This window comes from Microplitis mediator, chromosome 3 (assembly GCF_029852145.1).
Source record: "Microplitis mediator isolate UGA2020A chromosome 3, iyMicMedi2.1, whole genome shotgun sequence".
NCBI classification, from domain to species: Eukaryota; Metazoa; Arthropoda; class Insecta; order Hymenoptera; family Braconidae; genus Microplitis; species Microplitis mediator.
The window spans coordinates 7,852,890-7,863,702 of NC_079971.1; the positions used below are offsets into that span (position 1 = coordinate 7,852,890).

The 10,813-nt window shown below is 30.2% G+C and overlaps 1 protein-coding gene across 8 annotated transcripts; it reads right to left on the reverse strand.

The window, feature by feature from the left end:
• Positions 1-461: 461 nt before the first annotated feature.
• On the reverse strand, positions 462-10,194 carry LOC130666091 (mitochondrial carnitine/acylcarnitine carrier protein-like). 8 transcript variants are annotated; one of them, XM_057466758.1, is made up of 7 exons: positions 10,107-10,194; positions 9,854-10,002; positions 7,770-7,951; positions 7,527-7,678; positions 7,206-7,415; positions 909-1,091; positions 463-835 (listed from the first exon to the last, which is right to left on the reverse strand). In XM_057466758.1, exons 3-7 carry the CDS (start codon positions 7,852-7,854, stop codon positions 548-550), a joined length of 918 nt encoding a protein of 305 aa, XP_057322741.1. In that variant the 5' UTR covers positions 7,855-7,951; positions 9,854-10,002; positions 10,107-10,194; the 3' UTR covers positions 463-547. The 8 variants fall into 8 exon arrangements, with proteins under 8 accessions (XP_057322744.1, XP_057322741.1, XP_057322740.1 ...); XM_057466761.1 differs by having other exon boundaries at positions 462-835; positions 7,770-7,867; positions 9,854-10,160; XM_057466757.1 differs by having other exon boundaries at positions 9,854-10,160.
• Positions 10,195-10,813: the final 619 nt, after the last annotated feature.

Consider the following 10,813-nt stretch of genomic DNA (forward strand, 5'->3'; position numbering starts at 1 on the left):
GTGTGTTTTATAATTTTCATCATTTTTAAGTTTCGAGTCGTAAAAAATAAAAAAACTTTAATCAATGATAAAAAATAAAAAAAGCGGGCAGAGGCAGCCGAGCGGTTCTCGTGTGGCTCGGGCGATCACCCAAGTTAAGCAGCATCGAGCATGATCGCTACTTGGTTGGGTGACCGCTTAGCCACGCGTTGAGCTCGATCAGAGGTCTCTGACCGTTAGGCGCGGGATGAGGATCTAGTGATCGGTAAAATGGGAATTGCCAAACCGAACTGTACTGGCAATGGTTTTCTCTGTGGTTTCCCTTGCCTCTATACTCCCACAGCCAAGGTGGGGGGGGGGGGGGGTAGGGTATCACCGTAGTGGTACAGTACAGTATGAGCACAAGTCGGGCCACAGCCACACAATGAAAGCAGAAAAAGGAAGCAGTTGCGATGTAAAGGCAAAAAGTGTAAAAGGTCGTTAATGCGGCTATACACTGGAACAATAAAAAAAAAAAAAAATAGAAAATAAAAACGTCATTATTGAATATTAAATTTAATGGTTCTGATTAAAGTGAAGGAAAATGAGCATCAAGAATTTTCATGGCTATTTCGATACCAAAAAAACACGTAGCGTTAGCAGGAATAGCTCGTATCATAATGGGCATTACTCCTCGATAAAGTACCCAAGGGCCTTCTTCACGTAAAATTTCCGGAAGTAAAGATCTCATCCCACGAGGATATCGGTCTATTGATGATATTTGTAAGCGGGACTTTAATACATCTGCAGGCATAGCAACAACCCAATTAATCATTCCAGCAAATCCTCCAGCAAATATTGAGTGCCACATGACAGTCTATAATTAAATTTAACTTGATTTGTGATAATCATAATGATATGAATATTTTATATTCAATTATGTTAATTACTTCTTTAAAATGATAAGTGAACAATCTCATTATGATATCATAAACACTGAAATACACACCACTAGCAGGTAGGTCACGCAATATTGTAGCACAAGTACCTACATAAAGATTTTTTATGCCCCCGCCATGAAAAAGTTTTATAGCGCAATCTATAAATCCAGTAAAAGCTTCCTTTCTTCCAGTCTGATAGACCAATAAAATAAAAAGCTTTTTAAATTAAATTGTTTTTATTAGTACTTTTCATATGATTATTTATTATCTAAATGCAAATGGAAAATTTTCATGACAATTTTTTATCTACCATTATTCGATATGCCTCTGAACATCATTTTATTTATCGTAAGTAAATATGATTCACAAGCTCACTCTTATTCGTTCAAGTACTGTTGAAAGAATTAAATAAATAAAAAACGAAGTTAATTAATTGAACCATATATACACAGAAAAAACAGTTAACTTGATTCACGAAAATTATAGTTTTCCGAATTTTCTTTCGCGATTCAATAAAAATAAAACTCTTGATTCAAAAACTTTCTTTTGGTTTAAGATAGTAAATTCTATTGCTTCAAAAAAATTTTATTTTTGAAGCGAAATTGATAATTTCTTGGTTACCGAAAGGTCGAAACACCAACTGTCTAGATTTTAGAATTTCAAAAAAGACCTAAGAAAATGTAAATATTCTACCAATCAAAAATCCCTAATTATGTAGTTAACCAATAAAATTTAACTAACTCTTGAATTGAAAACTAACCTTAAGTTTATTACAAGTAGTTTAGTATATCTGGACTTACAGAGATCTATGTCGACCTACAATGATTTTCGATCATCTATGTAAATCTGAACAATTTTTTTCCGCGGTCTTAAGTTGAAACTAAACTTAAAAGCAGTCCATGGGTGTTCGGAATCAATTAATGATTTTTCTTTGTTAATAGAATAATTTTGAACATGTAAATTACTTTTTAAAAGTTATAGCGATCACTTGTAATAATTGAGTTACGCATGTCAGTAAGCACGTCTATTAGGACACGAAATGATCTTTAGATGTGATCAGTCCATTGTTTAATTAGAAAGTATAGTCCGATGTATTCTATTATTATCATATGAATTGTCACGGCCGATACGTTCAATTTGTACTCTTACAAATCGTTTTTTTTTTTCTCATTTTCTTTATTTCTAACGTACACGGGAAACGATTTTTTTCCGAGAATTATGTCGCATAGGCAGCACCCAGCAAAGTCACAAAACAGTAACATAAAAACGATACGTTCTGAGTAAACCTTCTTTTTTGTTCCTACATATAATAAATTATCAAAGTAATAATCAGCAGTATATATTGTACAAGAGAGTCTCTGTCCACTTGGTACGTGGAACCTTAAGACCTCTTGTATCTAGACCTTTTTTTTACTACGCCGACTTACTGACACTGGCAGTCGTACCGGACAATATAACTACCTAAACGCTGTCAACGCTTTGTTATTAACTCATATTGTACAAATGGGATACATGTTTCTCAGGTTTTCTTTTTTGTAGATTTCATCATTTTTATACTTAACGTACTTTTTAAATTTATGTATCAGTTTCTGTTTAAGAATCTAAGCATAAGCGCGGTAACCTGTTCTTTGATTTTTTTCGTTAATCCATAGACCACCCAATTCATGTGCACCTGAATGTGATTCTTGGAAACTAAAGAAAGTCAATAGAAACCATCGAATTTATGGCTTCCTGCGCGAGCACTGCTCGGCGACAGAGTCATCGGCCTTCTTTGTAGTCAAATCTATTTTCCGGGAATCGCATGTGTGAATGGGTCTAGAACTTTTGGGCGGGTCCGAGTCTTTTCTATGGGAAAAAAGTTACCACCACTTTCCACATATAAAACCCTATAAAAAGACCACGGACTTTAGCTCATCAGTTCTTTTGGAAATCAAACTCTGAACCATACTGAACTCCGGACACTTGACGGTGTTCGTGGCTAGAGGATTGATATCCCGATTGAGCATTCGGTCACGCGAGCCCAAGTAATTGGATCAGTCCTTGATCGTCGTAAGCACTCGTATAACCGGCATATTATTTTTCTACTAGCTTCAGAAGCATAATCAATGCGATATTAGTATATAGCATCCGATCACTTGAGTCGAGATCTTACGATTGGTCCTTGATGATCGTTGTAAGTCGTGAACTAATATTAACCGTTGAGCACCGTTACAGCATTGATTATCTTCATATTATTTTAATCCATTTAATTTCATTTCATTTTAATATTGAATTGTGCCACGATAAACGTGAAGAATTAAAGAATATTTTACCGCGAAAATACGCGGAGATTTGACATAAGATTTTACCGCGAAAATATGCGAAGAATTCGAATACACTGAAATTTATTTTATTTACTTCATTTTATTTTAATCTACGAAGATTTAGAAACGCACACATTCAAACCAATGCAATAAATCATACTATACTACATAAATAAATCAATCATTTAGAATCACATTTTATAACCGCGAGAACGCATTGTGAATAAGTGTCCTGTGTTACTGCTGAAAGTCCTGACGCCTCACCTAAACCTGTTTAGAGTAAGTTTTTAAAGATTGTAACCATTATTTGGTATTTCCTAATATATCTTGAAACATATTGTAAACCATATGCATGAAACATTTTATTTTACACTGACTATTTTGAATATCACTACACGGAAAAAAAAAAATAGTAGTGGCTACTCTCTGGGATAGTACTGAGTACTTTCTGTAAAAAAAAAGTTTTAGACAGTACTGTATGCTATCTAGACTGTATCCACTACTGTCTAGACTATATCCACTACTGTCCGGGATAGTACTCAGTACTTTCCAGAGAGTAGTGGATACAGTCTAGATAGCATACAGTACTGTCTAAAATTTTTTTTTTACAGAAAGTACTCAATACTATCCCAGAGAGTAGCCACTACTATTTTTTTTTTTCCGTGTATTTGTAACCATTTTTGTATTTTAAGTATGTTTGATCCTCAATAAATAACTAGGGGAGAGTGGGATCAATTTAACCAAAAATACTTTAACAGTTTTTTTTTTTTTGATGAATAAAAGCAAAATGATAACTTTTTTTTTTACGAAATTATACTTCATTATTTAGACTATCATTTCTCATAAGCACATAACTTAACAAATGATGAAAATTTTTAATAAATACGAAATTGTACAACTACATCAAATGGTTCAATCGTCCCCTTTGCGGGGGCAATTGAACCACTAGTTGGGGACAATTGAACCAAGAGTATTAGAACCACAAACGAATGACTTTATGAATAATTTACTATTCATTACAGCTTAAAACTGAAATTACAATACTTCTAATAATATTGATTACATTATATAACATTATATGTTATAACAATCACTTTTACAACTTCTGTCAATGTAATTATTTTTTTTCTTGGTTAGTTTAGCTTTTTGTCACATTCAGTCAAGATGCGCGCGCATGTCTGATGCTCACAGTGTGGTTCGTGTGGTTCAACCGTCCCCGAAAGTACTGGTTCAATTGACCCCGTATGATTTTATTGAAATAATTAGTTTAAAAAAAATGTTCAAGAACTATTTTACTAGATGTAAAGTTAGAAATTTATGACTTATATATGAAAGAAGGTATTACAACAAAAATTTTAAGATTACATTTGAAAATTAAAAACTTATTAAACAATTTGTCAAGAGCTGAAAAAAAAGTTCAGATGCCTAAAAACACAAAAACTTGAATTTTTTTAAATTAAATCATCATATTGGTTCCAAATTTTGGTCAGACTAAGGTTTAGTTCATTAAAATATAATTCTCAGACAATTTTACTTTAACAATAAGATACTAGCTTCACGAGGCTTTTCGGCAGCCCACCTTCTTTTTATCCCTTATTTTCTACCTGTTTAGCCGCTCAGACAGATAGTTCACAGTAAGGGGTACACAATCTTACGTCTACCGCTCCACGTTTTATTGTGAAATTAAATCAGTCAGATCATAGATTGGATATCGCTTTGGGTTATTATCAATATTGTCTTCAACAATATTGTGTAGGCGCGATTTGAATATAAAATAGAATAAACTGAGCATTTGGTCACTCGATTCCAGGTCATAGAATCGGTCCTTGATCAATGTGAGTACCCTTTTATTCAATACTTTTATACGAAATTCGTGCCTACGCCCATCATGATCTCTAATCGGGACAGAATCAAGTGATCAGTCTAATTTACATATTGTATTCATAGAAAAAATTCAATTTAATTTGCTGCTGCATTATTTTCTGTTAAATTTATTATATTTACCAAACGGTAAAGTATATTTGTATAGTTCAAATGTCCTTTAATGTTAAATTATAAAAGTTCTTACTTTTTTTGTACTTTTGTTTTTTAGTTACAGTACTTATGAATTTACTATGTAATTTAGGTGACACGGCCAAATAACCGACGACAAAATAACTGACAACAAAATAACCACGACAAAACAACTTGTGACAAAATGATTAACGATAAAATAACTGCGACAAAATACCTAAATCTTATTCAGAAAAATATATTTTACGTGAAAAAATATTAATCGTTCTCGATAAACGGGTACCGTACCATTTCATGCATATGTGTTAACCTATTTCCTAAATAATACAAACCCAAAATCAGTGAACAAAGGGCACAGTACGATTTCAAGCGCATGTGTTAATCTATCTTTAATGTCACACACTCAAATTTTATTCACTAAAGTATTCTTTATGGGCAAAATATATTAAACATTTCTGATAAAAAGGTACCGTATCATTTCAAACATATATTCGCCTAATTTCATAATCATACACACCTAACATCCTTAAAAAAAGGGCACAGTACGATTCCAAGCGTATGCGGTGATTTATCTATAATAACACACTCAAATTTTATTCACAAAAGTATAACTTACGTGCGAATATATTAAACATTTCTGATAATCGGGTATCGTCCCACTTCAAGCATATATGTTGGCCTATTTTAATAACAATACACACTCAAAATGTGTGAACAAAGGGCGAATTACGATTGCAAAGTTATATGCTCGTTAGTTTTTATAATTAACGCACACACAAATCAATTCCATTAGTAAAAAAAAAATGTTTTAAACCTATTCAAATTGCAACAAGCATACTTTCGTTTCATAACATTGATTTTATTTTATAAATTTGTTATAAATTGAATATAAATTTCGTTCCATCTTACTATTTTTATAGAAGTTATTCTATTTTTTAAATCATAGAAATTAAAAAAAAAACATTGTTGTGATTTGAATTAGAATAAGGTTTTTAACAACAAATAGTGAAAAAAAAAAGTAAAAAATTAGAATCGACTTCACTTTAGAAGAACTTAACATTTTTTTTTTTAAACCATTTCATTTTATAAATTTACTATGAATTGTATATAAATTTAGTCTAGATAAGCTAATAAAAAATAGATAAGCTCTTCTATTAAAAGCTTTGTATATATTCCACTTTTACACCGTAATAGATTAGTTTGTGCAAAGTTATTCATTTCAGGTCAATTTGTTGTGGATATTGTCGCGGTTATTTTGTCGCCGATCATTTTCTCAAAAGTTATTTTATATTTTGTGACGGAACCGTAATTTTATTATAAGAATCTGATTGATTCCCCCTGTATTATCGCTATCACCCAACGCACTTTTTGCATTTCCAACGATTGATTGTTGTAACGAGACCGAAGTATGCCTCCTTTTTACAGGAAACCGTTTCCTCACCTATTCAGGTGTACACGCGTTGCGTACATCCCTACCTCCACCCCAGAAGACAATGCTAGTCAAAAAATGTAATCGAGTGACGACTGAGGGTGACGTTAACCGGTGGTATAATAAAAAATCCTCATTGTGCGTGGTATCTAATCTCAGCCACCACGAGTCCATACCTCTCTTGAGCCAAACACTTCTACCATCTCAAGAAATAAAGAGACTCTGGTCGAAGTGAACTTGGAAAGGCCCCTCGTGGTACTAGTCCCCTGTAATGGTGATCTAAATACTGGTGATCTAAGTACATCTCAGGTTGCATTTTCAACGAGTTTAAATGCCTTGTTGTTTATAGTATCTTTACTTAATATATTTAAATCATTTTTATATAGATTTAAATCATAAAAAAACATCTAGCCTTTCAGAAGCAATAAAAAAAATTTTCCATTTACCAACAGTTTTATTATTTATATGACCACTTAATAAATATTAGTTGCATAATTGAACTCAAAATTAGCATATTATTGCCATTTAAAATGTTAACAGGTTTAAATTTTATGTTCTTACTTGCATTTGTAATAAGCATTTTATACGCTCTCCCGGTACACTCAACGGAATGGTGGTAAGCCCACTAAACGTTCCCGCCAAAAATAATTGAGATGCTGCCAAATCTTCGTTACGTTGGTTAGGTTTTGCTACTAGCTGTTTTCCTAAACTAAAACTGAAAAAACTAATACCAAATATTGGGACAATTCCAACTAATGGTGCCATCATTCCCTATACATTGATTTCATTCAATAAAAAAAAGGGCATTAATTAATAATTAATGTTACTCTATTACCTCTATACCCAAAATATTAGTTTGTTAATTCGAAAAACTATATTTACTTTGTATAATCCTGAAGGTCCTTCTCGACTAATTATCTTAAAAATTGCATCCCACGTATTTCTATATTCATTTGGTTTTGATTGCATTCTAACTTTTATTGTATCCAACGGATGTCCGAATAAAGTTGTACATAAACCACCAAAACCACCCGCTAGGATATGATTCATCTGTAATTACTTCATCAATATGCAACGACGTAATAAAATTTATAAAATAAAAACTTGTTCTATCTTTCTACTCACCGATTAAATATTTTCCAGGTGGGCGATCTTGCAATATTTTTTTCCCGTCTTGCTCGACAGTTAAATTTTTCGTATTTAACGTCATGTTTTATTTGAGACTTGTAAGTTAATTTCAAGCATTTATTTATTTACATTAAATTTTAATTTAACATATAGTTCTTTCAAAATTCATATTTTTTTATCTAACATACAAGTAAATAGCATTTTTAATTCTCTTTCAATGTATACCGAATAAAATTAATTTCAGAATAAATATAATTAAAAAAAAAAAAAAAATAGGTGATAAGAATGGAATTTAAAAAAAAAAATGACTTGGATTATTTTTTCCATAGGTCATATTACTTCATACTTGAATTTCGATACCTCAGTAGTCTGAGCTTCATTGTATTAAAATAAGCAATTTAAATAAAGCTTAATAATCATTTTCACAGACGTATTATATTTCACGAATCAATATCAAAAATAATAATTCCTATATATTATTTTATTTTGACACTCAGATTTTTGTTACTTAATGTGAATAAATTCAAGTTGTATAAAAATATACATATAATTTTATCTATTTAAATTTCAATTATCGGCAGGTGTATTTTATACTCTATATTATAATATAAATTAAAAAGTATAGACTACGAATATACTCCATGATTTTAAAAATTTCATAAAAATTAATTCAAAATATTATCAACGCGATTATTAAACAAATAAATTATTTCATATTCAAATTCAAACATCTAATATTTTCAATATTCCCCAAAAACAATATAACTTAAAATTTTGTTGAAACATATACACTAGTCTTTTTTTCTCTTGATTACTCCGTATTTATTCAAATTATAAGTTTATTTCCTTAAAAAGTTTTCTGTTTTTTAAATTAAAACAAAAAATTTTTACCATATAAACGCACATTTCAGTTAATGAAACAAAGTTTAAAAATTAATTTTTTTCTCGTTAATTGCTTTTGTAAATGTACATAAATTTACTCTCAAGTATCATATTTCGTGAGAAACAAAAAAAAGATCAAATTACATCTTTAAAAAAATGTCTACGATTCATTCGTACAAAAAAAAAAACACAATCAAATTAAATGACGCATATATAACACTATTAATTTTATTTTATTTGTAACGAACTCTTCAAACGCGGAGCGGTTGCTAAAGACCTCAAACACGAATCAAATAGGTTTGCTCTATATGACACTAAGGTCACCTGAGATCTAATAATTCTTTGATTTTTTTGAAAACGATAAATTATAAAAATTAATTATACGGAAAAATTGCACATATAGTTTTGCACGCCTCGAACGCAAAGCGCTGAGGTTGTGCTTTATAATCGACTTGTCAAGGTCACGCGATTTTCTCACATTAAACTGTATATATTTTTTTCATCTCATACTTACACGTTTCAAAAAACACATTAATATAAAGAGGAAACGCTAATGAATAAGCCTCATACTTCCATTAAGTTGCCCGATACGAATTATTATAAAAATAGTTCAATAAAAAAAATTAATAGTGGACGTGAGTTAGTCTGTGGCACGGATATCTCGAGAACGACTTGACGAAATGACTTAATTTTATTTTCTCTATCTTTAGAATTATGCAAAGAAGATTTTTTCGAAAATCACTACTCTAGCCCTTCTCGTTTTTTTTTTTTTATAACGAATCATTTCTGTTAAAACCGGCATTTTTACATGTAAACAAACACACACAGCAGCCATTTTGATTGGGAATGTTTTTCTTTCCTTCTCTGACTTTTTTTTTATTGACTGTAATTTTATTGTACATTTATGATGACAATTTCAATATACAAAGCGCGGGTAGTTCAAATTTGTATTTTTATTTTTGCTATTAGTTAGTTAATATCTTTTTCAGTGGGTAAATAAGAATTGCCAGTATTGTTTACACATGCATATTCTGTTTTTTTTTTTTAATTGATTTGTTAAAAATTATTTATTGTCAACTAACTGAAGGATTATTGGCTCTATTCTCATTTTTCTAATTTCAAGGTTATGCGATACACTTATTTTAAATGATCTCCATCAATTATATATTGCTCTCATATACTATAAAAAGTAGACTTACCTCAAAAAGACACCAATTAACACCTCATTTTTTTCCAAGTTGATCTAAACGGACTATTACAAAAAGTCCAATAAAAGCATTTTCCTTGGACGCCTGTTGATCTGTCTGTGTGTAAGCCGCAGTCACTTACAAAGTCTTAATCAATTAACCTGAATTTTTTTTATGCGCTTTAGATTCATGAAGTATTGAATCTTTTTGAATATATATCACTTGTGCAATCCATTTAGTTTTATTAAATGAATTTATTACTTACTGCTTAATTTGATGGCTTAACATAAACTCTGCAGCCATTTTTTCATTAGCTAATTGTTGCTTTCTATCAAGTAGTGGCACTAGCATTATCGTCACAGTAGTGGAAAAAAAAAATGGCGAAGTATATAAAAAGCCGGTCATTTTGAAAAAAGAAAAACTGTGACGATAAATATTAGAAATATACATATTTTAATATTAAAATGGATCAAAAATAAATTTAAAAATTTTCATATTAAAATCAATCATTCATCGAATTCTTCATTAATTAGCGTATATGTTATTGATTATTTTAAGCAAATTTGTTTTGTTAATAAAATAAAAATATTTTTTTAATAGATTGTTTGAATAATTTCAGGTGATTTATTGAATGAAAAATTATTAAATAAAAAATTAAAATCTTTGCATTCTTTTTTTATGTTTTAATAAATTACTTTAATTACAACATGGACGTTTCGAGTTTGCAGTTTTAAAATTTCCAAATTTTTTTTTTTATATTTTATTTACGATAATATAATCGTGAACAAAATAAGTCTTAAGCTTACGAGATATTTTTCTAATCACTTATTACTGACCGTTTAATTAAATTGTAAGAATAATTAAATACCCGATTATTAAAAATTCAATATCAATTTTTTTGATGATCCTGAAGTTAGAATAGACAATTAAAATTTTTCAAATTTTTTTTTTCAACAAATCAATTACAAAAAT

Excerpts from the sequence above, each read along its gene's own strand:
- LOC130666091 (XM_057466761.1), bottom strand. The coding sequence starts at position 7,854 with ATGACGTTAAATACGAAAAATTTAACTGTCGAGCAAGACGGGAAAAAA. Across the intron at positions 7,416-7,526 it reads GACCTTCAGGATTATACAAA|GGAATGATGGCACCATTAGT; the intron begins GTAAATATAGTT and ends ATCAATGTATAG. Across the intron at positions 836-908 it reads TCACTTATCATTTTAAAGAA|ACTGTCATGTGGCACTCAAT; the intron begins GTAATTAACATA and ends ATTTAATTATAG.